Source organism: Gopherus flavomarginatus, chromosome 16 (genome assembly GCF_025201925.1).
Source record: "Gopherus flavomarginatus isolate rGopFla2 chromosome 16, rGopFla2.mat.asm, whole genome shotgun sequence".
Taxonomy (NCBI): Eukaryota; Metazoa; Chordata; order Testudines; family Testudinidae; genus Gopherus; species Gopherus flavomarginatus.
The window spans coordinates 24,941,145-24,968,875 of record NC_066632.1 but is presented as its reverse complement, the minus strand read 5'-3'; the positions used below and the strand labels follow the sequence as shown (position 1 = coordinate 24,968,875).

The following is a 27,731-nucleotide window of genomic DNA, read 5'->3' as shown; positions in this document are numbered from 1 at the left end:
CCTGGATCCTGCTGCCCCCCCCCCCCAGCACTGGATCCCGGGCTCCCCTGTTGCCCCCCGGGTATCACCCTGGGTGCCCAATCCTGCTCCCTGCCCCCCACCCCCAGGCATCGGGTTCTGCCTGCCCCCCGGGCACCCAAAGCCCCCTCGCCACCCATGCCGGGTCCTGCCATGGGGCGCGGCCGGTGACACTCTGTCGCGTGGGCTCCGTTCCCAGCCACCCGCCCGCCCGGGGGCTGCCACACGGACGAATTCCAGTGCCGGCTGGACGGGTTGTGCATCCCCATGCGCTGGCGCTGCGACGGTGACACCGACTGCATGGACTCCAGCGACGAGAAGAGCTGCGAGGGCGTCACCCATGTCTGCGACCCCAACGTCAAGTTCGGCTGCAAGGACTCAGGTAACGGGCATGGGGAGGCCTCGATCCAGCTGGCGGGGGCTGGGGGGGGACACTAGATGCAGACGTGGGAGTGGAGCAGGGGCCTTTCACCAGCCTCCCTTTGGATCCCCACGGCACCCGGGTCTGGCGTCCCTGGGCTCACACCCCTGAGAACAGAGCTGCTCAGAACGTCTCTTTAAAACATGGGTTGTGAGGACATTTGGCCTGGTTGGTTTTTGAACGTGATATTTTTAACTTCACCCCTCCCCCCACCGTGATTGCCTTGAAATTTTCCATCTTCCGACAAATTTGGATGGAAACTGTTTTTCTGTCTCTTTTTTTAAATGTTTTTTTTCCCAGAGTTTTGGGGGGTCCTCGTCGCCTTCCCGTTTTTCATTGGTTGGCTTAGCCAGAGGGCGGTAGATGTTTTAAACTCTCCCTCCCAAATTGAAACATTTTCCTTTATTCATTTTTGTTTCCAATTTCTCCTTTTTCCTCCCCACAAACGTTCAGAATTAAAACATTTTCGGTTCCCTTCCCCGTCAAAAACATTTCAAACACTGAACATTTTCCTTCCCCCGGTTTTCAAGATTCCCCCTCCATCCCTCCTTGGAAACTGTCCAAACTGAATCACTTCTCTTGGCTGAAAACATTCAAACTTCCCAGTTGGGCCCAAAAAAAGAAGCGACAGGTCGTTCGCAAGGAAGCAAGTGCCAAGGATGAAAAAGAAAGAAGGGGAAAAACTGGGAGGGGAATTCAGTTAACAGCCCAGTGTTAAAATCAGAAACAGCACCAAATGAAACCGATAAAAGAGGAAAAAGCAGAAAGTCAGGAAGAAAAGTGTATGATGCTAAATTAAGCAGTAATTAAAATGAAGAATAATCAGTAAATATCAACAATTCTTGACATGAATTTACTGCGTTTAGTAACTTGCACTAAGAGCCAAAATGTCCCCCCACAGCTGTGCTGTTGTGACTGTAATTTGGGGATATGGATCGTAGATTCAAGTGGCCTCCAACTCTGACGACAGCTCCCTGGGGAGGTGGGTCCAGGGCTGGGGCACCCATGGGAAAAAAACTGTGTGGGTGCTGAGCACCCACCAGCCACTGCTGTTCGGTGGTGCCTCCAATCAGCTGTTTGGCGCCACACCCCTCCGCCTCGGGGTGAGGGCGGGAAGAGGCAGAGCAAGAGCGGGGCCTTGGGGGAGGGGACAGAGCAAGGGCAGGCCCCCCCCGCCTCCCTCCTGTTGTGTCTCACGCCACCCCGTCTCCCCTCCCGCCGCCAGCCCGCTGCATCAGCAAGGCCTGGGTGTGCGACGGAGACAGCGACTGCGAGGACAACTCGGACGAGGAGAACTGCGAGTCGCTGGTGTGCAAGCCGCCCTCCCACACCTGCGCCAACACCACCTCCGTCTGCCTGCCGCCCGACAAGCTGTGCGACGGCACCGACGACTGTGGCGACGGCTCCGACGAGGGCGAGCTGTGTGGTGAGCCGCGGGGGCGGGAGAACGGGGAGTCAGGTCTGTTCCTGACTCAGGGAGGGGAGAGGGGTTGAGTGGTTAGAGGGGGCCGGGAGCCAGGACTCCTGGGTTCTCTCCCCACCACCGGGGCTGACCGTGGCCACGCTCTCTCCGCAGACCAGTGCTCTCTGAACAACAGCGGCTGCAGCCACAACTGCACGGTGGCCCCGGGCGACGGCATCGTCTGCTCCTGCCCACTGGGCATGGAGCTGGGCGCCGACAACCGGACCTGCCAGATCCAGAGCTACTGTGCCAAGCGCCTCAAGTGCAGCCAGAAGTGTGAGCAGGACAAGTACAACGTCAAGTGCTCCTGCTACGAGGGCTGGATGCTGGAGCCCGACGGCGAGAGCTGCCGCAGCCTGGGTGAGCGGGCAGCCGGGGGGTCTGGCACCTGGGAGCAGCACCGCCAGGCCCCTGGTATTCCAGGGGGCGAATGGCACGGGCGGGCAGGTCGGGGGCTGAACCTGGTTCCCTCTGCATCCAGAGTAACACCCCACCTGGAGGGAGCGCGCGTGTGTGTGTGCACTGCAGAGACGCCAGGGGAGACGGGCACCTGCTGTGCGCACTGCAGAGACGCCAGGGGAGACGGGCCCCTGCTGTGCACACTGCAGAGACGCCAGGGGAGACGGGCCCCTGCTGTGCGCACTGCAGAGACGCCAGGGGAGACGGGCCCCTGCTGTGCGCACTGCAGAGACGCCAGGGGAGACGGGCCCCTGCTGTGCGCACTGCAGAGACGCCAGGGGAGACGGGCCCCTGCTGTGCGCACTGCAGAGACGCCAGGGGAGACGGGCCCCTGCTGTGCGCACTGCAGAGACGCCAGGGGAGACGGGCCCCTGCTGTGCGCACTGCAGAGACGCCAGGGGAGACGGGCCCCTGCTGTGCGCACTGCAGAGACGCCAGGGAGACGGGCCCCTGCTGTGTGCACTGCAGAGACGCCAGGGAGACGGGTCCCTGCTGTGTGCTCTGCAGAGACGCCAGGGAGACGGGCCCCTGCTGTGTGCTCTGCAGAGACGCCAGGGAGACGGGCCCCTGCTGTGCGCACTGCAGAGACGCCAGGGGAGACGGGCCCCTGCTGTGTGCACTGCAGAGGCGCCAGGGGGAAGCCGGTGCCCGTTGCTCCTGTGTTATGGCTGGGCACAGGCCCCTTCCTGGCAGTGCGGCTCTGCCTGCAGCCTGGCTGGTCCCAACCTCTCCTTGACGCCCCTTTTGCTCGCAGACCCCTTCAAGCCCTTCATCATCTTCTCCAACCGCCACGAGATCCGGCGCATCGACCTGCAGAAGGGCGACTACAGCGTCCTGGTGCCCGGCCTGCGCAACACCATCGCCCTCGACTTCCACCTCAACCAGAGCTCCCTCTACTGGACGGACGTGGTGGAGGACAAGATCTACCGGGGGAAGCTGCTGGAGAACGGGGGTTAGTGGTGGGAACGGACGCAGCCGCGCAAAACCCTGTGGGCACCTCACAGAGCCACGTGCTATGGGGCACGGACGCATGTGGGGTAGGGCGGGGACACATGGAATTCGAACTCTCCAGCTCCGGATCCAAAGCTGTCACCTTGGCCCTGAATCTGGAGCAAGTATCCCACCACTGCCACCATTCCGTCACCATGTCCCCCCTTCCAGCCGCTCACCAGATTGCTGTTGGAGGAACCCAATTGTCAGGGCCCCCGGGTGGTGTGAGCCTCCAGGAGCCAAGACAAGACAATGTAGCGGGAGCTGGGAGCAGGAATCTCCACCTGCAGGGCAGGGAGCTGCTGTGAATGGAGGGGAAGTTGCAGAGGGAAATATGTCCCTTGGAGCTAGTCAGGGGAAGTTGCAGAGGGAAATATGTCCCTTGGAGCTAGTCCTTGCCCTCCCCCAGCCCCGGGGGGCCCTGCCGTGGCTAGAGCATTCAGCCCCAGATAATGATACTTTTCTGCCTTTAACTGCTGATCGTTATGTGGGAGTTAATTAGCATTTCCAGCAATTCTCTAATGGTAATTACAACCCCGCAGCTGAGCTCGCTGAAAGCTCGTCCTAACCCGATTAGCGCCTCCGGGAGCCTGAAATTCCATGGGAGAGAAACCCGGGGCTCGGGGTGCAGGGCCCCAGGGATGGGGGGATCTCCAGTGACTTCAGCTCATGGGGGCAGAAGGCCCACAGCTCAGCTCCTTGCTTTGGCCATAGGACGAGGGGCCAGGTTTTCCCCAGGGCTTGAGATACTCTCGATATTTTCTTCATCTCATTTGGTCACCCTACACAGGGCCCTTCGGGGCTGTGGGTCAGGACTGAGGGGCACTGCAGAGCTGGGGGGGAGCCCAGGGCCGTGATATCCGGGGCTGCAGGTGGGGACTGAGGGGCACCGGCAGAGCTGCGGGTGGGGTGGCTGGGGCTGCGGGTAGGGATTTGGCAGAAGAGGATTCACGTTGCTTTTGGGGGCTGTCCGTGGGGGGAGCTGAACCCCCTCTGGGCTCCTGGCGGACAGCGGGGGGAGGGAGACGGGGGGCTAGACCTTAGCCCTGACGGTGCCGCGCTCCCTGCCCTGTCCTGCAGCTCTCACCAGCTTCGAGGTGGTGATCCAGTATGGGCTGGCCACGCCTGAGGGCCTGGCCGTGGACTGGATCGCTGGCAACATCTACTGGGTGGAGAGCAACCTGGACCAGATTGAGGTGGCCAGGCTGGACGGCACCATGCGCACCACGCTGCTGGCCGGGGACATCGAGCATCCGCGCGCCATCGCCCTCGACCCACGCTACGGGTGGGTGGGGGACCGCGAGGGGGCAGGCGGGCTGCAGGGTAGCTGAGCGCCCCTGGGCCCTGCCATGGAGCTGGGCTGGGCCTTCCCCCCCACAGCAGCGGCCGGAGCCCCAGTCAGAGCCGGGCGCTAATAGGGGGACTCCTGGGGGATGGGGGGGCATTGCCATGGCAGTACAGAGATGACTCACCTGAAGGTACTGGGGCCGTGGTTAGCGACCGCCCTGAGAACCGGGGGCTCACCCTGCCCCCCTTTGGCCCAGATACAGGGGTGATTGGCTCCCTCCCTGGAGCCATGCACCCCCTTCCCCTCTGCACCCCCCTCCCCAGCGACAGGCCCTCTGACTCCTTCTCCCCCCCAGCATCCTGTTCTGGACGGACTGGGACGCCAGCCTGCCCCGCATCGAGGCGGCTTCCATGAGCGGCCAGGGCCGGCGCACCATCCACAAGGAGACGGGCTCGGGGGGGTGGCCCAACGGCCTGACCGTCGACTACCTGGAGAAACGCATCCTCTGGATCGATGCCAGGTAACCCGGGGGAGAGGGCGTGGGAGGCCCGGGAGAGGGGGATCCCAGAGGGAGGAGGTATGGGGGGCCCGGGGAGGGGGATCCTGTGAGAGCAGAGGGATCCCGGGGGGAGGGGGGCATGGGGAGGAGGCTCCCAGGGGAAGGGGACATGGGGTGCTGGGCTGTACCCCACAATCTGCCAGCCCCTCGCTCCGCCCAGCCACGGCTCCAGCCTCATGCCGTGCCCTTGCCCTGTGACGGCGCAGGTCGGACGCCATCTACTCGGCACTGTACGATGGCTCGGGGCACATGGAGGTGCTGCGGGGCCATGAGTACCTGTCCCACCCCTTCGCCGTCACCCTGTACGGCGGCGAGGTCTACTGGACCGACTGGCGCACCAACACCCTGGCCAAGGCCAACAAGTGGACAGGCCACAACGTCACCGTGGTGCAGAGAACCAACACGCAGCCCTTCGACCTGCAGGTCTATCACCCGTCCCGCCAGCCGCTGGGTGAGACGCCAACGCCGTGGGCAGGGGCCGCAGCCGGGGAGGCCCCCGGGGGCCCCGTGGTTGGGGGGGGGACGCAAAACTGTGTGCCGCTTGCCTCCAGGGGAGCATTGCATGCTGGGAGCTGTAGTCCTGTAGCACGCATCCAGGGAGGTCTAGTCCTGTAGCATGAATCTGCAGGAGGCATTGCATGTTGGGAGCTGTGGTCCCATGGCTTGCATCCCGGGGCACATTGCATGCTGGGAACTGTGGTCCCGTGGCTTGAATCCAGGGGGACATTACATGCTGGGAGCCGTGGTCCCGTGGCTTGTATCCAGGGGAAGCACTGCATGCTGGGTGCTGTAGTCTGCAGCATGCATCCAGGGAGGTCTAGTCCTGTAGCATGAATCTGTGGGAAGCACTGCATGCTGGGAGCTGTGGTCCCATGGCTTGCATCCAGGGGAATGCAGCTGCATTCCAAATGGGGCTGCCCTTGGCCCCCCTTTGTGCGCTGTGGCCAGCAGAATCGTGTATCAAAGCCCCCCACAACACCCCATCTCTTTTGCTGGGCCTGGCTGTCTGTTGCCCTGGCCCCAGCATGCTGCTGGTGCAGAAAGCGCCCCCCGACGGGCACTGGCTGCCGCTGTGTTGACATGAGCAACCCCAGAGAATGGGACCTGGTGGGTCTAGGGAGCCAGAGTCACTGGGCTCTGCATCGTGAGCCTCCGGCACCAACTCCAAAGGGGTCAGGAGGGGGAGCTGCCCCTCCAGGTCCTCCACGGACGGGCTGGTATCCCAGCCGGCATCAGCATCCCTGTCCCGTCTCTCGGGGCGCAGGGAACAGGCCCGTCCTGGCAGGGGCTCCTCACTGACCTCACTCCGCTCTCCCCCTCGGCCCAGCTCCCAACCCCTGCGAGGCCAACGGGGGCAAAGGGCCCTGCTCCCACCTCTGCTTGATAAACTACAACCAAACCTCCTCCTGCGCCTGCCCCCACCTCATGAAGCTGGACAAGGATAACACCACATGCTACGGTAGGTGGGGACCCCTTGGAGCGGGTGGGACTGCTTGGCAACCCTCCCGCCCCCATGGGGCCCTCTGTGACCCCGTATACAGAGCAAGAAACAGCCTTGCCTAAGGTCGCTCAGTAGGATCAGGGACAGAACCCAGGAGTCCTGGCTCCCAGCCCCCCTTCTCCAACCCACCACACTCCACTCCCCTCCCAGTGGTGGGGATAGAACCCAGGAGTCCTGGCTCCCAGCCCCCCCTGCTCTAAGCCATGGACCTCCCTGTCTTGGCAGTTCCAGACAAGCTTTTGGTGATGGGATGCGAGGGGCACATAGCACCTCAGGGAATGGTGGTGGGAGGGAGGGAAGGAAATATCTGTGGGTGGGAGGGGTCAGAGGTGGGGAGAGCGGGGCAGGGAAGGGCGGGTGGATTGGGGAAGGGGGATCGATGAGCTTGTGGTTAGGCAGGAGGAGCAGGTGGGGAGTGGTTGTGAGGGGAGTCAGGGTGGGGGGAGATTGGTGGTGGGAGAGTGGGGGTAGGGCAAGAAGAGTGGGGCGTGGGCCAGGACAGGGGCAGGTGGGGTGAAGGATCAGGGTGTAGGTGGTGCCGGGGGCTGGGCAGGGGGAGTGGGGTAGGGGCAGCGGGATGTAGATGGGGCAGTGGGCCGGGGCAGAAGGGCACAGGCTGGGACAGGGCAGGGGGAGCGGGGCGCAGGCTGGGGCAGGGCAGGGGGAGCAGGGTACAGGCAGGAGGGTGCAGACTGGGACAGGGCAAGGGGGAGCGGGGTAGGGGTAGGGGAAGGGCAGGGGGCGTTGGGTACAGGCAGGAGGGCGCGGGCTGGGCTGGGGCAGGGGGAGCGGGGAAGGGAAGGGGGGTACAGGCAGGAGGGCACGGGCTGGGCTGGGGCAGGGGGAGCGGGGTAGGGGTAGGAGAAGGGCAAGGGGAGCGGGGTACAGGCAGGAGGGTGCAGGCTGGGCCGGGGCAGGGGGAGCGGGATAGGGGAAGAGCAGGGAGCGTTGGGTACAGGCAGGAGGGCACGGGCTGGGCCGGAGCAGGGGTAGCGGGGTAGGGGTAGGGGAAGGGCAGGGGGCGTTGGGTACAGGCAGGAGGGCACAGGCTGGACCGGGGCGGGGGGAGCGGGGTAGGGGAAGGGCAGGGGGAGTTGGGTACAGGCAGGAGGGCACGGGCTGGGCCGGAGCAGGGGGAGCGGGGTACAGGCAGGAGGGCACAGGCTGGGCCGGAGCAGGGGGAGCGGGATAGGGGAAGAGCAGGGGGCGTTGGGTACAGGCAGGAGGGCACGGGCTGGGCCGGGGCGGGGGGAGCGGGATAGGGGAAGGGCAGGGGGTGTTGGGTACAGACAGGAGGGCGCGGGCTGGGCTGGGGCAGGGGGAGCGGGGTAGGGGCAGGGAAGGGCAGGGGGCGTTGGGTACAGGCAGGAGGGCACGGGCTGGGCCGGGGCAGGGGGAGCACGGTACAGGCAGGAGGGCACAGGCTGGGACAGGGCAGGGGGAGCGGGATAGGGGAAGGGGAAGGGCAGTGGGCGTTGGGTGCAGGCTGGGTCGGGGCAGGGGGAGCGGGGTAGGGGCAGGGAAGGGCAGGGAGCGTTGGGTACAGGCAGAAGGGCGTGGGCTGGGCAGGGGGAGTGGGGTAGGGGTAGGAGAAGGGCAGGGAGCATTGGGTACAGGCAGGAGGGCACGGGCTGGGCCGGGGCAGGGGGAGCGGGGAAGGGCAGGGAGCGTTGGGTACAGGCAGGAGGGCGCGGGCTGGGCCGGGGCAGGGGTAGCGGGGTAGGGGTAGGGGAAGGGCAGGGGGTGTTGGGTACAGACAGGAGGGCGCGGGCTGGGCCGGGGCAGGGGGAGCGGGGTAGGGGTAGGGGAAGGGCAGGGGGAGCGGGGTACAGGCAGGAGGGCGCGGGCTGGGCCGGGGCAGGGGGAGCGGGGTAGGGGTAGGGGAAGGGCAGGGGGTGTTGGGTACAGACAGGAGGGCGCGGGCTGGGCCGGGGCAGGGGGAGCGGGGTAGGGGCAGGGAAGGGCAGGGAGCGTTGGGTACAGGCAGGAGGGCGCGGGCTGGGCCGGGGCAGGGGTAGCGGGGTAGGGGTAGGGGAAGGGCAGGGGGTGTTGGGTACAGGCAGGAGGGCGCGGGCTGGGCAGGGGGAGCGGGGTAGGGGTAGGGGAAGGGCAGGGAGCGTTGGGTACAGACAGGAGGGCGCGGGCTGGGCAGGGGGAGCGGGGTAGGGGTAGGGGAAGGGCAGGGGGCATTGGGTACAGACAGGAGGGCGCGGGCTGGGCTGGGGCAGGGGGAGTGAGGTAGGGGCAGGGAAGGGCAGGGAGCGTTGGGTACAGGCAGGAGGGCACGGGCTGGGCAGGGGGAGCGGGGTAGGGGCAGGGGAAGGGCAGTGGGCGTTGGGTACAGACAGGAGGGTGCAGGCTGGGCCGGGGCAGGGGGAGTGGGGTAGGGGCAGGGGAAGGGCAGTGGGCGTTGGGTACAGGCAGGAGGGTGCAGGCTGGGCCGGGGCAGGGGGAGTGGGGTAGGGGCAGGGGAAGGGCAGTGGGCGTTGGGTACAGGCAGGAGGGTGCAGGCTGGGCCGGGGCAGGGGGAGTGGGGTAGGGGTAGGGGAAGGGCAGGGAGTGTTGGGTACAGGCAGGAGGGCGCGGGCTGAGCAGGGGGAGCGGGGTAGGGGTAGGGGAAGGGCAGGGAGCGTTGGGTAAAGACAGGAGGGCGCGGGCTGGGCCGGGGCAGGGGGAGCGGGGTAGGGGCAGGGAAGGGCAGGGGCCGTTGGGTACAGGCAGGAGGGCGCGGGCTGAGCAGGGGGAGCGGGGTAGGGGCAGGGAAGGGCAGGGAGCGTTGGGTACAGGCAGGAGGGCGCGGGCTGAGCAGGGGGAGCGGGGTAGGGGCAGGGAAGGGCAGGGAGCGTTGGGTACAGGCAGGAGGGCACGGGCTGGGCAGGGGGAGCGGGGTAGGGGCAGGGAAGGGCAGGGAGCGTTGGGTACAGGCAGGAGGGCGCGGGCTGAGCAGGGGGAGCGGGGTAGGGGCAGGGAAGGGCAGGGAGCGTTGGGTACAGGCAGGAGGGCGCAGGCTGGGCCGGGGCAGGGGAAGCGGGGTAGGGGTAGGGGTAGGGGAAGGGCAGAGGGTGTGGCTCTTTGATGGGCAGCTGCGGTCGCCCCTCACGCCGTCTCTCGCGCCCCAGAGCTGAAGAAGTTCCTGCTGTACGCGCGGCAGATGGAGATCCGGGGTGTGGACATCGACAACCCCTACTACAACTACATCATCTCCTTCACCGTGCCCGACATCGACAACGTCACGGCCGTGGACTACGATGCCCCGGAGCAGCGCATCTACTGGTCCGACGTCCGCACCCAGACCATCAAGCGGGCCTTCATTAACGGCACCGGCGTGGAGACCGTCGTCTCGGCAGGTGGGCGGGGTCCCAGGCCAGGCCTGTCCCTGTGCGGTGGGGCAGCTCTGCAGCCCCCATCGCTCCGAGCTGAAGGGCAGGGGGTGCTGCTCCCCCCTGTAACCGGCCTCTTCCCTTCCCCTGCGCCCCCCTAACGTCTCTCCCGTGCCCCTTGCCTTGCAGACCTGCCCAATGCTCATGGCCTCGCTGTGGATTGGGTTTCCAAAAACCTCTTCTGGACCAGCTACGATGCCAACCGCAAGCAGATCAACGTGGCCCGGCTGGACGGCTCCTTCAAGAACGCTGTGATCCAGGGGCTGGAAAAGCCCCACTGCCTGGTGGTTCACCCGCTCCAGGGGTGAGCCACTGGGGGGCAGAAACGCACCCTGGGAAGGGGGGCGAAGGGTGCGCAGGGGGGTCGTGTGTGTGGCGGTTGTGGGTCCCAGGGGGAGTAAATGGAGGGAACCCTCAGCTTCATCAGGAAGAGAACAGAAGGGCTGACCTGAGCCTCTCCATGGGGACAAGAGCTGAGCTAGCAGGGGCTGCGGGTCGGGAGTGAGGGGCACCGGCGGAGCTGGGGGTGGGGAGCCCAGGGCTGGGTTAGCAGGGGCTGCGGTTCAGGAGTGAGGGGCACCGGCAGAGCTGGGGGTGGGGAGCCCAGGGCTGGGCTAGCGGGGGCTGCGGGTCAGGACTGAGGGGCACCGGCAGAGCTGGAGATGGGGAGCCCAGGGCTGGGCTAGCAGGGGCTGTGGTTCGGGAGTGAGGGGCACCGGCAGAGCTGGAGATGGGGAGCCCAGGGCTGGGCTAGCAGGGGGCTGTGGGTCAGGAGTGGGGGGCACTGGCAGAGCTCGGGGTGGGGAGCCCAGAGCTGGGTTAGCAGGGGCTGTGGGTTGGGAGTGAGGGGCACCGGCAGAGCTGGAGATGGGGAGCCCAGGGCTGGGCTAGCAGGGGCTGTGGGTCAGGAGTGGGGGGCACTGGCAGAGCTCGGGGTGGGGAGCCCAGGGCTGGGCTAGCAGGGGCTGTGGGTTGGGAGTGAGGGGCACCGGCAGAGCTGGGGGTGGGGAGCCCAGGGCTGGGTTAGCAGGGGCTGCAGTTCGGGAGTGAGGGGCACCGGCAGAACTGGGGGTGGGGAGCCCAGGGCTGGGCTAGCAGGGGCTGCGGGTCGGGAGTGAGGGGCACCGGCAGAGCTGGGGGTGGGGAGCCCAGGGCTGGGCTAGCAGGGGCTGTGGGTCGGGAGTGAGGGGCACCGGCAGAGCTGGAGATGGGGAGCCCAGGGCTGGGCTAGCAGGGGGCTGTGGGTCAGGAGTGGGGGGCACTGGCAGAGCTCGGGGTGGGGAGCCCAGGGCTGGGCTAGCAGGGGGCTGTGAGTCTGGAGTGAGGGGCACAGGCAGATCTGGAGGTGGGGAGCCCAGGGCTGGGCTAGCAGGGGGCTGTGGGTCATGGCTGCATGTGGGGGGAGTTGATTTGAGCTCTGTTTGTTTGTCTTGTGCAGGAAGCTGTACTGGACGGACGGGGACAACATCAGCATCGCCAACATGGACGGCAGCAACCGCAGCTTCCTCTTTACCAACCAGAGAGGGCCTGTCGGTACGGACCCCCCCCACACCCACGAACGGGGTCACCCCCTTCCCGCCTGGGGGGTGACAGCCGGGGAGGGCTCAGGGCCAGGGCCGCCCCGTGACATTTCCTGCCAGTCAGTCCCCGGGGCCACTGAGCCTTGTATGGGCCCCGCCAGCCCCTCTCCCTGCGTGCCGGGACCAGCGGCCATGTTGTGCCGGGATCCGCCCCGGTGCTGCCGCTCTCTGTCCACGGGGGGAGCTAACGGCGACTCCCCCCCCAGGCCTGGCCATCGACTACCCGGAGAACAAGCTGTACTGGATCAGCTCCGGCGCCGGCACCATCAACCGGTGCAACCTGGACGGCAGCGGCCTGGAGGTCCTGGAGGCCATGAAGAGCCAGCTCAGCAAGGCCACCGCGCTGGCCATCATGGGTGAGAGCCGGGGGTGGGGGGACCCCCAGCAGCTGGCCACTCGCTCCCTGCGCCTGGAGGGGAGGGACCTGGGGGGCAAGGGGGTGGGGCTGGGGGAACCAGGGGATGAGCGGGTGGGGGTGGAGCTGGGGGAACCGGGGTTAGAGCTGAGGAGGTGGAGAAGGGGGGAACCGAGGGATGAGGGGTTGGAACTGGGGGATATTGAGGGAGGTGGAGCCGGGGGGATATTGGGGGTGGGGCTGGGGGACATTTCCCCTTTGGGAAGCAGCCTGAGCCCCCTGCCCCCAGACGGTTGCAGGCTGCGGGTGGAGCCCGGCTGCCCGCTGGAGGCGGGCGCTGCTGCCAGGCTCTGGGGTGGGCGCTGGGCTGCAGGCAGCGGGCACGGTGCTGAGTGCCCAGGCCCCTCCCCTGGCAGGCGACAAGCTGTGGTGGACGGACCAGGCCTCGGAGAAGATGGGCACTTGCAACAAGAAGGATGGGACGGGGGCCGTGGTCCTGCGCAACAGCACCACACTGGTCATGCACATGAAAGTCTATGACGAGAGCGTTCAGCACGGTGAGAGAGCCGGGGGGAGGAGCCACCCGCCCCCAGGGAGGGTGCAGGGAGGGAGGAGGAGACCCCCCCCGGGGAGGGGACAGAGAGGGGGAAGGAGAGGCACCCCCCCCGGGAGGGGGCAGAGAGCGGGAAGGAGCTGCCCCCGCCGGGAAGGGGCAGGGAGGGAGGAGGAGACACCCCCCAGGGGAGGGGACAGAGAGGGGGGAGGAGAGGCACCCCCCCTGGGAGGGGGCAGAGGGGGGGAGGAGAGGCACCCCCCCACCATGGGGAGGGCTCTACGGGTGAAGATGTGACCCGACCACAGGAGCCGGCAGGCCCATGTACCCGACCTGGGTTATTTGGAGAACTCTGGCGATTTGGGCACCTGGCTCAGGATTTCTTGCCGTAGGGGGTTGTGGTGGTGACGCTGCAGCCGACTCCACTCTGGTTGGGAATTGATGTGTGGGGCCTGGCACTGCCAGGGGTTCCTGGGCCCTGCAGCTGGCTGGAAGCGCCCAGCACCAGGTGGGGCTGGGGCTGGATCTGGGAGTTTTTGTGTCCATCCAGTGCCCTGGCTGAAAGCCCCCATCGTGCTGATGCTGGTGCAGGCGGGTGCTCTCTGGCTGGCGGGCGGGCGGGTGATGGCTCTGGCGTCCAGCTGGCTGCGTGTGGCCAAGTGAGCAGGTCCCAGGACGGGAGGGGGTGTCCTGAAGCACTTGTGGGTCAGATCAGGATCTGCCTTGGCCAGGCCCCGGCCGCCCCGACCCACTCCCTTCTCGTGCCCAGGCACCAACCCCTGCAGCGTGAACAACGGTGACTGCTCGCAGCTCTGCCTGCCCACCTCGCCCACCACCCGTTCCTGCATGTGCACAGCCGGCTACAGCCTCAGGAGCGGGCAGCAGTCCTGCGAAGGTGAGTCCGCCCCCCCTGCCCCCCACGCCCTGGCACAGGGCCGTCCTGCTCTGCTCCACGCAGCTGCCCTCTGCTCGGGCGCGGGGCGTTGCCTCCCGGCTTCCTTATAGTGCGACCTGCGTGCAGACGTTCGCCAGCCCAGTCTGATGGCCAGGGGGACGGAGGAGAGATGGTGGCGTTTGCCCGGTGGCAGGGGCCTCCTTCCCTGTCCGGCTCCCGTGGAGTAGGGCAGGATGCCTGCTCGAGGCCTGGTACGGGGGACCGTTGCTTCTCGCTGTAAGCAAGGGCTGGAGCAGCCCCCGGGGAGTGAGACACACCAGGAGTTTGCAGCTGAGCGAGGTGGAGATGGAGGCGCCTGGGTGGAGATAGAGGCGCCTGGGCTCATCCATCCCTGGCCTCGGGCCCAGCTGGTTTCCCTTCCCCAGGCCTCGCTCCCTGCTGGCTTCTCCCTTCGTTCCCCGTTCTCCCGGTGAATCGGAGCAATGGACAGAGCCCACCCTGACCCCCTGTCCCCTAAGAGCCAGGCCCTGCCAAGGCATCTCAGCCTTGGGAGCTCTGCCCAGGGGGTTTGGGCCCAAGTCCTAATCACTCCTTCCAGCAGCTACCCACGGCCAGGGCTCTCCACTGTCACTCCACGCCTCCCTTTTTGGGGTCCCTGTGAGGGGCTCAGCCTTGTCTGAAAAATCCAGGAGTTTAAAGGGGGCTTCAGTTGAGCTCCCAGAATGGCCCATCGCGCCTGAAACTCTTGGCTTGTGCGTTGACGTCCTGCCTGCGAGCCCCAGAGGCTGGGGCCGGCACAGGACGGGCGAATTCAGCCTGCAGCCCCTGGAGACTGGCGCTTGGTTATACAAGAAGCAACTGGGTGGTGCTGGGGTGGAGCGAGTGGCTGGGTGCTGGTGATGGGGAGTGTCAGAGAGCACGGTGAGGAGGGGGATTTGATCCCAGCGACAGGGCCCAGCCTGGAGCCGGGGAGGAGTTAGCTCGGCTTAGCCAGATCCCCAGCCCAAGGGCAGTGGGTCAGGCTCTGAGCTCAATCACTTGCCTGTGGGGGCTGCTGAGAGCCCAGGGTCCGACCCCCTTCCCTGCGGGTACGGCTGGAATCATGGGGGCGATGGGGGGGGTCCTTCCCACCTGCATGGAACTGCGCCCCCCACGGAGCACTGAAATCACCCCAGGTGCTCGCGGGTTCTCGGTGTAGATATGCTCCATTGCAGCCGCTCAGGCCTGTCAGCTCAGCCCCACAAGCACCATCTGTACCGCTGGGGGCCAGAGAGATGGGTGTCCTGGCAACGCAGCCCACTGTGCCCCACATCTCCTGCTCCCCTCCTCTGCCTGCAGAGCGAAACCCGTGACAGCTGCCTTCACTCTCGCCCACGGCTCCCATGCGTCAGTTTAACCAGCGCCCTGGGACGTGGGCATGGGGGCGGGGGCACTGGGGGAGGCACATGTGGTTATGCCTCATGCTGCATCTGACCCAGTACAACCCCCCCCCCCGTCTCGGCACACACCAGCCTCGGTGCTGCTGGGACACGGGCTGGGCCGCCTAGGAGTCCCTTCTCCATGGCTCTGCTCAGACCTCAGGAAGCCGCTGCTTTTTCCCCACAGCCCAGCAGCTCCCTGGCTCCCCGGCGCTGGCAGAGACCCCGCGGGGCCTCACTGTCCCCTTGCCTTCGCAGGTGTGGGCTCTTTCCTGCTGTACTCGGTGCACGAGGGGATCCGCGGCATCCCCCTGGATCCCAACGACAAGTCGGATGCCCTGGTGCCCGTGTCCGGGACCTCGCTGGCCGTGGGGATCGATTTCCATGCAGGTGAGAGCCGCCATGCGCTGCTCTTCAGGCACCAGGGACACGGTCTCATAGACCAGGCTTTGGCCCCGACCGGAGCAGGACTAATGCCCTGCTGCAGATTGGAGGGGAGACAATGTCCCTCCCTGCTGCCAGGCAGTGCCGAGAGCCAGGACTCCTGGGTTCTGTGCCTGGCTCAGCTGCTGACTCAACGGGGGAGTCCCTTTCCTCTCTGTGCCTCGGTTTCCCCCGTGGCATGATGGGGATGGTGATGCCAGGGTGGGCAGGGCGGCTCAGCTAGCTAGCGAAAGGCTGGGAGGCGCTGGAGATGCGGAGCGGTGTTGCTGAGCGGCCCTCGCCCCCACCCTCTTCAGCTCTGGGAGAGCGGCCGATAGGCGTGAGGTTTAACGAGGCCTTAGCCAGAGCCCTGCACCCTATGGTGTCCGGAGCCTTGTCCTCAATCCCCATAGTCCCTGAGCCCCCACCCATATCTGCAGCCCTGCCCATTATCCTATTTCTGGCATGTCGTCCCCATTGCATGAGCGCCCCCAGCTGGTGAGATTTGTGCAGAACATGCCCCCTGCTGTAAACTGCCCCAGCCCTCTCGCTGCCTGCCTGACCCCCCGCCCGCTCTGCCCCTAGAGAACGACACCATCTACTGGGTGGACATGGGGCTCAGCACCATCAGCCGGGCCAAGCGTGACCAGACGTGGCGGGAGGATGTGGTGACCAATGGGATTGGGCGCGTGGAAGGCATCGCAGTCGACTGGATAGCAGGTGAGGCGCGTCCATACGTCCCCTGAGCTCCGGCCCTGTCAGGAGGGGAGCCACATGCTGGCACGGCCGGGAGCGGGGCCTGGCTCACAGGGCGCCACTGTCGCCCGCCCCAGGAAACATCTACTGGACGGACCAAGGCTTCGACGTCATCGAGGTGGCCAGGCTGAACGGGTCGTTCCGCTACGTCGTCATCTCGCAGGGGCTGGACAAGCCTCGGGCCATCACGGTGCACCCGGAGAAAGGGTGAGGCACCCATGGGGCGTCGGCTGCCCTGGGAGCAGGCAAGCCTGGACTGGACTAGATGAAACCTCTCCAGGCCTCAGCCACCGGGGTCGGGCTGGGAGCCAGGACTCCTGGGTTCAGTTCTCAGCTCTGGGGCAGGAGTGGAGTTTAGTAAATTAGGAGTCGGGCTCCCAGGTTCTGTGCTTGGCTGCTCGGGGTCCTTTAATTACAGGACTCCCCAGTATTGGCCCAGGACTCCTGGGTTCTATCCCCAGTGCTGGGAGAGAAGTGGGGTCTAGTGAATTAAAGTAGGGGGGCTGGGTTCTGTCCCCATGTCTGGGAGGGGAGTGGGGTCTGTGGGTTAGAGCAGGATGGGGATCAGTAGGAGCCAGGACTCCTGGGTTCTCTCCCCAGCTCTGGGAGGGAAGTGGGGTCTGGTGGGTTAGGCCGGGGTGGGGGTGACTAGGAGCCAGGTCTCCTGGGTTCTCTCCCCAGCTCTGGCCCTGACTTCATGCAGAACCTTGCCCCACCCTGAGGATTAGGCCCAAAGCGGCTGCTGCTTCTGGGTGCCCGTTTTGTGATACTCTCTGGGCCTTGTTTTCAGAGGTGCTGAGCACCCGTAGCTCCCCCCGTCTGGCAGCACCTCGGACAGTGCAGCCTGAGGCATCTCAGACTGGGCTCCCAAAACCACTGGCTGCTTTCAGGGACCTGCCCTGAGCCATGGAGGGGGGATCCGATGTCAGACGTGGGGTGAGCCCCTGGACTGCCAGACACCCAGGCCCACCCCTCGGCTGCAACAAGCCACTTCTCCTCTAGGCACCTAGGACCCCGAAGGTTGTGAGAGCGCCAGGGGTCAGGGGAGGGGGGCGATCCAAGCGCAGGGGGAATGTGCACAGCGGGGTCACTGGCGAGCCGTGCTCGGTGCCCCCACAGGTACCTGTTCTGGACGGAGTGGGGCCACTACCCCCGCATCGAACGCTCTCGCCTGGATGGAACAGAACGGATGGTCCTGGTCAACGTGAGCATCAGCTGGCCCAATGGGATATCGGTCGACTACCAGGTACGGCGGCCGCCGTGCGTTGCGGCACTGGTAATGGATGCAGGCGGGTGTATGGGAGCAGTTGTCGGGCCGGGTGGTTCTGAGCTACAATGGCCAATCCCAGGAGGACAGGATGCCAGGCGTGTGGCAGTTATCAGTGGGTCGGGACCACCCAAAATGCAGCCGTCCCCCTGCAGTGGGAGAGCCTGGAGGGCTGTGGAGCGCTGAGTGCAAAGCCATATGCAGCTGGGGCACTCGGATCTCAGTCCATCCTGCTGACCGGCTCGCTCAGTCCCATTGTTTCCTGCATCCACGTCTGGTATGTCTGTGGGGCGGGGCCCCGGCGTGACGATCAGGCATATCCCTTCCGACTGCTGCGTCCCAGCGCTGAGCTCCCGCGGAGGGTGCAGCCCCCTCCCCCTGCCCCCGCTGAGCTGCGTCCACCCGGGGCGGGTTGCCTCCCCCTCCAGGACGGGAAGCTGTACTGGTGCGACGCTCGGATGGACAAGATTGAACGCGTCGACCTGGAGACGGGCGAGAACAGGCAGGTCGTCCTGTCCAGCAACAACATGGACATGTTCTCGGTGTCGGTCTTTGAGGATTACATCTACTGGAGTGACCGGTACGGCCCCCCCGCCGCGCAGGGAGATGGGGGGGATCTGGAGATGTTATGCAAATGAGGCAATGCCCCTGCTTTATATTTACATCTCATTTGCATAAAAGGCAATAATTCTCGGCATGCTCCCTATCTCGCCTGTGGTCCCCTGGGGGTCCTCCAGCACTCTGAACCATAGAGACTGCTGCCTAGAGTATACCCCCGACCCACCCAGAGCCATAGAGCGCCTGCCCGGTGCCGCTCTAGCCACGCCAGTGCTGGAGCTCTATGGCTGTGGGGCAGGGTGGCCAAGGCTACGCTCTAGGCAGGGGCTCAGTGGTGTGGAGTCCTGGAGGACTCACCTGAGAGTGTGCGTGAGAGAGTGGGGGTGCAGGGTGTGTGTGTAATCCCGTGTGTGGGGGTGTAACCCCGAGGGAGTGTGAGCGTGGCTGTGCGGCGTGGGTGCAGGGTGTGTGTGTAATCCCGGGTGTGGGGATGATGGGGGAGTGGGGGTGTAACCCTGAGGGGGTTTGAGCGTGGCTGTAGGGCGTGGGTGCAGGGTGTGTGTGTAATCCCGGGTGTGGGGGTGTAACCCTGAGGGGGTGTGAGCGTGGCTGTGCGGCGTGGGTGCAGGGTGTGTGTGTAATCCCGGGTGTGGGGATGATGGGGGAGTGGGGGTGTAACCCTGAGGGGCTGTGTCAGCGTGGCTGTAGGGCGTGGGTGCAGGAGGTGTGTGTAATTCCGGGTTTGGGGCTGTAGGGGGAGTGGGAGTGTAACCCCGAGGGGGTGTGAGCGTGGCTGTAGGGCGTGGGTACAGGGTGTGTGTGTAATCCCGGGTGTGGGGATGATGGGGGAGTGGGGGTGTAACCCTGAGGGGGTGTGAGCGTGGCTGTGCGGCGTGGGTGCAGGGTGTGTGTGTAATCCCGGGTGTGGGGATGATGGGGGAGTGGGGGTGTAACCCTGAGGGGGTTTGAGCGTGGCTGTAGGGCGTGGGTGCAGGGTGTGTGTGTAATCCCGGGTGTGGGGGTGTAACCCTGAGGGGGTGTGAGCGTGGCTGTGCGGCGTGGGTGCAGGGTGTGTGTGTAATCCCGGGTGTGGGGATGATGGGGGAGTGGGGGTGTAACCCTGAGGGGCTGTGTCAGCGTGGCTGTAGGGCGTGGGTGCAGGAGGTGTGTGTAATTCCGGGTTTGGGGCTGTAGGGGGAGTGGGAGTGTAACCCCGAGGGGGTGTGAGCGTGGCTGTAGGGCGTGGGTGCAGGGTGTGTGTGTAATCCCGGGTGTGGGGATGATGGGGGAGTGGGGGTGTAACCCTGAGGGGGTTTGAGCGTGGCTGTAGGGCGTGGGTGCGGGGTGTGTGTGTTATTCCGGGTTTGGGGCTGTAGGGGGAGTGGGAGTGTAACCCCGAGGGGGTGTGAGCGTGGCTGTGCGGCGTGGGTGCAGGGTGTGTGTGTAATTCCGGGGGTGGGGATGATGGGGGAGTGGGGGTGTAACCCTGAGGGGCTGTGTCAGCGTGGCTGTAGGGCGTGGGTGCAGGAGGTGTGTGTAATTCCGGGTTTGGGGCTGTAGGGGGAGTGGGAGTGTAACCCCGAGGGGGTGTGAGCGTGGCTGTAGGGCGTGGGTACAGGGTGTGTGTGTAATCCCGGGTGTGGGGATGATGGGGGAGTGGGGGTGTAACCCTGAGGGGGTTTGAGCGTGGCTGTAGGGCATGGGTGCGGGGTGTGTGTGTTATTCCGGGTTTGGGGCTGTAGGGGGAGTGGGAGTGTAACCCCGAGGGGGTGTGAGCGTGGCTGTGCGGCGTGGGTGCAGGGTGTGTGTGTAATTCCGGGTGTGGGGATGATTGGGGAGTGGGGGTGTAACCCTGAGGGGCTGTGTCAGCGTGGCTGTAGGGCGTGGGTGCAGGGTGTGTGTGTAATTCCGGGTTTGGGGCTGTAGGGGGAGTGGGAGTGTAACCCCGAGGGGGTGTGAGCGTGGCTGTAGGGCGTGGGTACAGGGTGTGTGTGTAATCCCGGGTGTGGGGATGATGGGGGAGTGGGGGTGTAACCCTGAGGGGGTGTGAGCGTGGCTGTAGGGCGTGGGTGCAGGGTGTGTGTGTAATCCCGGGTGTGGGGATGATGGGGGAGTGGGGGTGTAACCCTGAGGGGGTTTGAGCGTGGCTGTAGGGCGTGGGTGCGGGGTGTGTGTGTTATTCCGGGTTTGGGGCTGTAGGGGGAGTGGGAGTGTAACCCCGAGGGGGTGTGAGCGTGGCTGTGCGGCGTGGGTGCAGGGTGTTTGTGTAATTCCGGGGGTGGGGGGGGTGTTGCATTGCAGAGGTGCGTGAGATCCAGGTTGGCAGTGGGGGACCCGGGCGTGTGCACACTGGCGGATCGTGGCTGGTCACGGCGGGCGGGCGCGTCCCTGCCGTGTGCAGTGACGTGTTCACGCCCTACGACGCCTCCAGCTCACTGACCTCACTCACCTTCTAGGACCCACGCCAATGGATCCATCAAAAGGGGCAGCAAGGACAACGCCACGGAGTCGGTGTCCCTGAGGACAGGGATCGGGGTGCAGCTGAAGGACATCAAAGTGTTCAACCAAGCCAGGCAAAAGGGTCCGTCCGGGGGCTGGTGTGTCCAGCATGCCCCTGCCTGGGGCTGAGCAGCCTTGTGCCTCACTCTCCTCTGCGGGGGAGTTAGGTGCTGCGGATGGGGGGCATCTGCAGGCGGGGGCACCGGGACACGTTTGTAGGAGCCCGTTGGCTTGTCTGTTCTCATGGAGGGATTTTACTCTTGTCTCTGTTTGCAAAGGCTGGGAATTATCTTGGGGCGGGGGGGGGGGTCGGTTCTGGAAGGGATATTTGGAAAAATGAGCAAAGTGCAACCCCACTCACAGGGATGAACGTACCCAGACGCGTTCCCACTCCCAGTCACACGTGTGCACCCTGACACACAAGGAGTCTCGCACTCCCTCTGCGCACGCCCCAAAGCGGCCCCAGGCGGTGTCTGCGCTACAGGCAATGGACCAGCACAGCTGTGCTGGGGGGCTGTGCCAGCGTATCCCCATTGCATAGGCTGACGGAAGGGCCTTTGTCACTGGAGTCCAAGTGCCACCTCCCCACACGACAGCCCCTGCCCTGATGGAAGCAGCCTGGTGTCTACACTGGCTTTAGTTCAGCACAGCTGTGTTGGTTTCACGTCGCTGCTGACCTGACTTTGGAGTGTCGATTGAGGCCCAGAGCGTGTTCTGAGGACTCCTGCTCGCTTTCCCGCTGCGATTTCACCCCGCAGCAGCCTGCCCCCACCAGCCCTTCCCTTCAGCTTGAATCGGGTTTTGCCCCCTCCCTTCTCTGGGACCATGGGGGAGACGTTAAAACACGTGACCCAGGAGCCGCGTTCTCTGTGCTCGTACGGTCCTTGAAATGTGGGGCATGGGGTCCGCCCAGACCTTGGGGCCCACACGCCCCCTCCAGTCTGCCACCCAAGCCCCCCGCCTCTTCTGTGCGGGGTTTGATCCGTATTCTCCTCCCCCCAGGCACCAACGTCTGTGCCCAGAACAACGGCGGCTGCCAGCAGCTGTGCCTGTTCCGTGGCAACGGGCAGCGGACGTGCGCCTGTGCCCATGGCATGCTCGCCGAGGACGGGGTGAGCTGCCGGGACTACGACGGCTACCTGCTCTACTCCGAGCGCACCATCCTCAAGAGCATCCACCTGTCGGACGAGAGCAACCTCAACGCGCCCGTCAAGCCCTTCGAGGACGCCGAGCACATGAAGAACGTCATTGCCCTGGCCTTCGACTACCGCGCCGGCGCCGCCGGCAGCAACCGCATCTTCTACAGCGACATCCACTTCGGCAACATCCAGCAGATCAGCGACGACGGCACCGGCCGCAAGACCATCGTGGAGAGTGAGTCCCCTGGGCCCTCCCTTGCTGCTGCCTCTGTCTCTCTCCTCCTCCTCCTCCTCCTCCTCCCTCTGTCCCCTCTTCTTCCTCCTCATCCCATTCCTCCCTCCTCTCTTCCCTGTCTCTCCCCTCCTCCTCCTCCTCCTCCATCCTCCTCCTCCCTCTCTCCCCTCCTCCTCCTCCTCCTCCATCCTCATCCTCCCTCTCTCCCATCTTCCTCCTCCTCCTCCCATTCCTCCCTCCCCTCCTCTGTCTATCCCTCCCTCCTCCCCTTCCTCCATCTCTCCGCTCCTCTTCTGTCTCTCCCCTCCTTCTCCTCCTCCTCTGTCTCTCCCATCCCTTGTGGCTTTCTCCCTCTCTCCCCTCTTCTTCCTCCTCATCCCCTTCCTCCCTCCCCTCCTCCTCCATCTATCCCCTCCTTCCTCCCTCTCTCCCCTCTTCTTCCTCCTCTTCTTCCTCTTCCTCCATCTCTCCCCTTCTCCCTCCTCATCTTCCTCCTCCTTATCTCAGTGTAAGGATTCCAGGGTAAAGCTTGTTATGGGGGAAGGGTAGTTGTTCAGGGATTGGCTGGGAATTTTCTGCCCAGGGCTCTAGAACCCCCATGGGGGCATGTTCTGAGTGCTGTCCCCATGGGTTTGTTCTAGAGCGGGGTGGCTGTATCATGGGTCTCTGGAACGTGGGGGTGCAGGGGGAGGAGACAGGTTCTAGAACGTGGGAGGTGCTGGCGAAGGATGCAGGTGGCCTGGGGTGTGGGGGGCAGGCAGGTGGCAGGGGGGCTCCAGAATGAGGGGGCCTCCATGTCCTGGGGCCCTAGAGTGTGGGGGAGAGATGCATCCCGGTTTCCACCGTGTAGGGATCCCCGCACCCCAGATCAGTGAGAGCCGTTGGGTGCGGCCCCAGCATGCCTCCCTGCAGCATGCCTGTCCTTCCAGTGGGTGTATCCAGGGACAGACCCCGTCCTCCGTCGCTTTCCCATCCTGCAGCCTCCGGGGCACCGCGCCACTGTGGCAGAGCCCGTCTTGACGGCTCCGGCTTCCCTTGCTGTTGGATTCCCCAGCCTGGACTTTTTATCCTTAAAATCGTTTCTGTTACCGCCTTCCCTGCCATCTGAGGCACCTTTGTCTTTCCCGAGAGACATAGCGAGGCTGGAGGCTGGCGTGCCAGCCCAATGGCTCATGCTCGAGCCCTGCTCTGGGCGTAGCTACAGCCGCCCCCTTGGGCCTGAGAGCAGCTGCTGCCCGGGCAGCATCAGCAGAGAGACAGAGCCAGCTTGGGCAGGAAGGCCTGGGGCAGAGCCTCAGCTGGCGTCGCTCCATTGACCATTTACACCCGCTGCGGATCTGCCTCCCTTTGTGAGCGTGTGGGAGCGTCCTGTCCATCTATGTGTGTGCGTGAGCGTCTCTCCGTCTGTGTGTGTGTCTCCGTACGTGTGTGTCTCTGTACGTGTCTTTGTCTGTGTGAGTGTCTGTGTGCCTCCATGTGTGTGTCTCTGTACATGTCTGTGTGTGTGTCCGTGTGTGTGTCCATTTGTGTGTGTGTCTGCGTGCATCCGTGTGTGTGTGTGTCCGTACGTCTCTGTATGTGTCTGTGTGTGTGTGTGTCTGTGTAAGTCTGTGTGTCTCTGTACTTGTATGTGTGCCTGTCTGTGTGCGTCAGTGTGTGTGTCTCTGTACGTGTGTGTGGGTGTCTGGGTGTCTGTGTGTGAGCATCTCTCTGTCTGTGTACGTCCATGTGTATGTCTCCATCCATGTGTCCGTGTGCATGCGTGAGCCTGTTTCCATCCGTATGTGTGCATGTCTCTCCATCCATCCATCCATCCATGTGTGTGAATGTCTCTGTCCACGTGTGTCCTTCCGTGTCATCATGCCTGTCTCCGTCTGTGCGGGCGTGTATCATTGTCCGTCCGTGCGGGCGCGTGTCTCTGTCCGTGTGTGCAGGCGTTTCCCAGGAGATGAGGCCCCACAGCACAGCTTGGCAGCTCTCTGTTTGCGTTACATTTACAAGACTAAGCCACTCGGCCTGAACAAGCCCTTGGCCTCCCAAGCGACTGTTCACCCCGAAACCATTGGCTTGCACTTGCTTAGTTTTATTGGTTCCTACAGCTGTCGCCGTGCACGTGCCCAGTCCACACCGCTAGGGTAAATCTCCCCCCAGCGTCATAAACTCGTTAATAAGCTGATTTACATTCACAGTATGCTTGCTCCGCGTTTATTGCTCTGGCCGGGAAAACGGTTGTAATTGATTGCACCTGGGAAAGCGAAGGATTCGGTGGGTCGATCTGCGGTGAGGGAGGTGCCTAGCGGTTAAGACATTGGACTGCCGTGGAGGAGAGCGGTGTTCAGTTCCTACCTTAGCTACAGACCCCCTGGATGACCTGGGGCCCATTACTTCTCGCTTGGGTCAGTGTTCCCATCTGTAAAATGGACTTAATCATCCATCCTTCAGCTGTCTAGACTGAGCTCATCAGAGCAGGGCCTGTGTATACAGCCTCCCGCACAGTGGGACCTGGGCTTGGCTGCGGCTCCAGGCATGACCGTAATAATGCTGGTTATGAATGTGAAGGCCCTAGAGCAGGACTGTGCCTGGGAGCTGAACTCCGTCTTGGCCTGCAGCGCCCCCTTCCCATTCCCGTCCCGGGCTGCGCTGGCCCTGGGGCACCAATGGGAGCTGTGGGGGGGCAGGGCAGCCCGGAAAGCAGGGACTGCTTTTACCCAGGAACCAGCCTGCACACACATTCTCAGGACCTGCCCCCTCTCAGCAGCCAAGGGAGGAGACACAGCAAGGCCCAGAAGAGCACATTCAGATCGAAGGTGCCCTCCTCTGCGGGGGCTGGTTGCTGAACCCAAGGGCAGAGAGCGGGATAACCCTGCCAGGAAGGCCCAGCGTAGCCTCTTCCAGGTAGCTGCAGGGCAGCTCAGCGATGGATGAGCAAGCACCTGTGCACAGTGGAGCTCCTGCGGGGCTCCGTCTGCTCCATCGTTTCTCCCTCTCTTCCCCGGGAAGTGCTGCCCCCCAGAGGCTGCTGCGGCTGCGGCCCATGTCACGGAGTGTGGGGCAGTCAGGGCCCTGCACCCCCCACTCCCTGCGGTTCACCGGGACTCTCAGCCAGCCAGTAACACAGCAGGTTTATTAGACGACAGGAACACAGTCCAGGGCAGGTCTTGCAGGTACAGACAACAGGACCCCTCAGTCAGGTCCATCTTGGGGGGCAGGGAGCTTAGAACCCATCCCTGGAGCTCCCTCCATTTCCCCAGCCAACTCCAAACTAAAACCCCCTCCAGCCCCTCCTCTGGCCTTTGTCTCGTTCCCGGGCCAGGAAGCACCTGATCCCTTAGTTCTCCAACACCTTCAGTTGGCACCTTGCAGGGGAGGGGCCCAGGCCATCAGGAGACAGGGTGTCGGCCATTCTCTGTGCAGACACAATCGCCCTGGCCCCCTAGGGCTCTGCAACAATCCCACCCCCTTATCCCACTGCCTAGAGACTTAAGAACTGCCTAGGGGAAACTGAGGCACCCACACAGTATTCAGAGGAAACATTAGGAACATTCCCACTTCATCACAGCCCGTTTCCCCAGAGTCTCCAGCCTTGCCTTATTCTGCAGCCTCTTCCATTGCTCCAGAACTGCCTGGATGTGAAGATGTAGACGGTTGGGTTGGGCACAGTGGAGGCTGGCGCCAGGAACCAGCACAGAGCTGGGAGGGCCCTATGGGAGTTTGCCAGCCCCCGGAGCAACAGAGTGTAGGGCAGGGGCCAGCAGACCACAAAGGTCTAGCCGGAGCAGCCAGGCGTTGGTTTGTCCAGGCAGTGGGCGGGCGTCACCCTTCCGGGAGCACAGGTGCCCCAGAATCTTGGCCTGCGTGGTGGAGATGACAGCCAGCGGGATGGCGAAGGACAGAGGAAGAGTGCCATGGCATACACTCGTTGGCTGGCCTGGGGAGAACCACGAAGCAGAAGGATTGGCGAGTGGAGCAGCGGCCAGTGCTGTGGCGGGCACCTAGATGGCAGCGGCTACTGCGGGCGGGCACCATGCCCGCTGGCAGCGATAGGGATGCGCCACGGCCAGGAGGAAGGTGGTGGCGGAGGAGCTGGCCATGCCAACGAAACGCAGGAGCTTGTGGAGGCTGGCCCCGAAAAGCCGCACTTGTGTGGTGGCTGCCGCAGCGGCAAAGGGCATGCGGGCCAGCTGCGGCACATCTGCCAGGCTGAGGTTGACCAGCGGCAGCACCGTGCCGCGCTGGCGCACCGTGGGCTTCATGAGGATGGCGAACGCCAGCCCCAGCTGCCCCAGCAAAGCCATCTAGGGCAGGGATAGTGCTCCGTCCTTCCCAGGCCCAGGTCCTCCTCTCCCTGCTCTGCTGGAGTCTGCAGCCTCCCTCCCGGCTCCTCCACCTCTCTCCACCCCCTTGCCAGCCCCCTCCGCTCGCAACAGCCCCCTACGCCCTGGCTGTTCCCCTCTCAGCATCTGTGTGCTGGATGTGGGGCTGTTGGGAGGTGACCATTGCATGGTGGTGGAGGGGCAAACCGAAGCCCCACACATGGCGTGAAGTGCTGCTTGGCATCTCTTGGAGAGCCCCATTCCCTGTATCCTCCACCACACGCCTTCCCCAAATCCCCACCACGGTTCACCCTGCGTTGCCCCTAAGCCAGGCTCCCCTTTTCAAAGCCATCGTCCCCGTCCAGCCTGCTGGTTCTCCGCAGCAAGGCCGTTTGCACAACCAAAAGTATCCCAGCGTTCTGGAGGCAGCTCCTTGCACGGCACGGAGCCGTTTCCTGCCGGGCGCATCCTGCTTCATGGCTGATCTGACTCTGGCACAGGAGCTGGCGAGCGGGTCGGAGCAAAGAGCAAACTCCAGCCGTGCGCACGCAGCCCGATTCGCCGTTCCGGAGCTGGGTCGCGCCGCGCAGGCCGGCTGCTGTTCAAACGGACTCAGCACCGTGCAGCAGCCCCGGAGGGACCTGACCAGCGCCGTGCGCCCAGCGGGACATGCTGGAGTCAGCTGCATGCAAATCCCCAGCACCATATGAATATTAAACTCCTCGTCACCGCTCTCCTCCCTGTCCCTTGCCAGTCCTGGATAATTACAGACACTTCAATGGGATTTAAAGGCCCAGCGACGCTTGAGATCATCCTGATTGTTGTGTGCGTCTCGTTTACATTATTAAAGCTTGGGGCTTAGCGGAGACTAAGCGTCTCTCCGCAGAGCGGGGGCGCGGGCGGCGGCGGCTGAGTCCCGCATGCCCCATTCGCTCTTCAAACACAGACTCGAGGCACGGCAGCGGGTGCGTCGCTCCCTTCGGAGACGGTCGCATTAGCTCCTGTTGTTTATTCACTTCGCTAGTTGAGCTGCACAAACCCAGCTGTGCCTGGCTGGTTCATTCCAACGCGCCTGGTGCCCGCGGTGGATCCCAGAACGTCTGGCTTAGCCCTTCGGCTCTGGGGCAGCTGTGCTGACGGGTACTCAGCTCGGGGATGCTGCTTGATGTTTTGCGTACAGTAAAGAGGGCGGTAGTGCCTCGCCAGACGCCGAGATCTCTGCAAAGAAGTTCTCTGTAACCCAAATTCAGATGGGAATTCAGGGAACCCCAAGCCCCCAGCTGTTCCCTGCGTACACCCCAGTGAAAGGGGCAGGGCGCTCTACCCTGAGACCGGAAGAGAGAGGGTCTTTTCCCTGCTCTGCCTCCGTTCTCCCGTTGGTACCGCGGGGATAGCAGCACTGGCCTGTCTCCCGCGGGTGGCAGGATAAACGCTTAGCAACGGAGGCATCCTCGCGCCATGGTGCTGGGGGTCAGAGAAGCGCCGTATGTGGCCAGCAGCATTCCTGGGAGATGCCGGGAGCATTTCCTGGGAGTTTATTTAATGCGATTACAGTAAACAGCCATCATGCCTCCGGAGGAGCTGGTGCCGGTGGTTTCCAGCTGCCAGTGTCCGTCTCTGAGGCAGTCAGCGGAACAGCAGAATGAATCCGAGCGACTTCAG

The 27,731-nt window shown here is 64.3% G+C and overlaps 1 protein-coding gene across 2 annotated transcripts in view; it reads left to right on the top strand.

Moving 5' to 3' along the window:
- LRP1 (LDL receptor related protein 1) overlaps positions 1-27,731 on the top strand; it is a 179,810-nt gene that overhangs the window by 116,462 nt on the left and 35,617 nt on the right. For both annotated transcript variants that reach the window (XM_050925636.1, XM_050925635.1), the window contains 21 exons: positions 218-400; positions 1,665-1,865; positions 2,016-2,261; positions 3,115-3,312; positions 4,431-4,635; positions 4,994-5,158; positions 5,404-5,648; positions 6,525-6,656; positions 9,818-10,045; positions 10,208-10,382; positions 11,517-11,611; positions 11,865-12,014; positions 12,430-12,570; positions 13,336-13,461; positions 15,138-15,269; positions 15,888-16,022; positions 16,136-16,265; positions 17,178-17,304; positions 17,754-17,905; positions 20,340-20,464; positions 21,385-21,756. In XM_050925636.1, the coding sequence (XP_050781593.1) occupies positions 218-400; positions 1,665-1,865; positions 2,016-2,261; positions 3,115-3,312; positions 4,431-4,635; positions 4,994-5,158; positions 5,404-5,648; positions 6,525-6,656; positions 9,818-10,045; positions 10,208-10,382; positions 11,517-11,611; positions 11,865-12,014; positions 12,430-12,570; positions 13,336-13,461; positions 15,138-15,269; positions 15,888-16,022; positions 16,136-16,265; positions 17,178-17,304; positions 17,754-17,905; positions 20,340-20,464; positions 21,385-21,756 (3,663 nt within the window). The remainder of the gene's footprint in view (positions 1-217; positions 401-1,664; positions 1,866-2,015; positions 2,262-3,114; positions 3,313-4,430; positions 4,636-4,993; positions 5,159-5,403; positions 5,649-6,524; positions 6,657-9,817; positions 10,046-10,207; positions 10,383-11,516; positions 11,612-11,864; positions 12,015-12,429; positions 12,571-13,335; positions 13,462-15,137; positions 15,270-15,887; positions 16,023-16,135; positions 16,266-17,177; positions 17,305-17,753; positions 17,906-20,339; positions 20,465-21,384; positions 21,757-27,731) is intronic.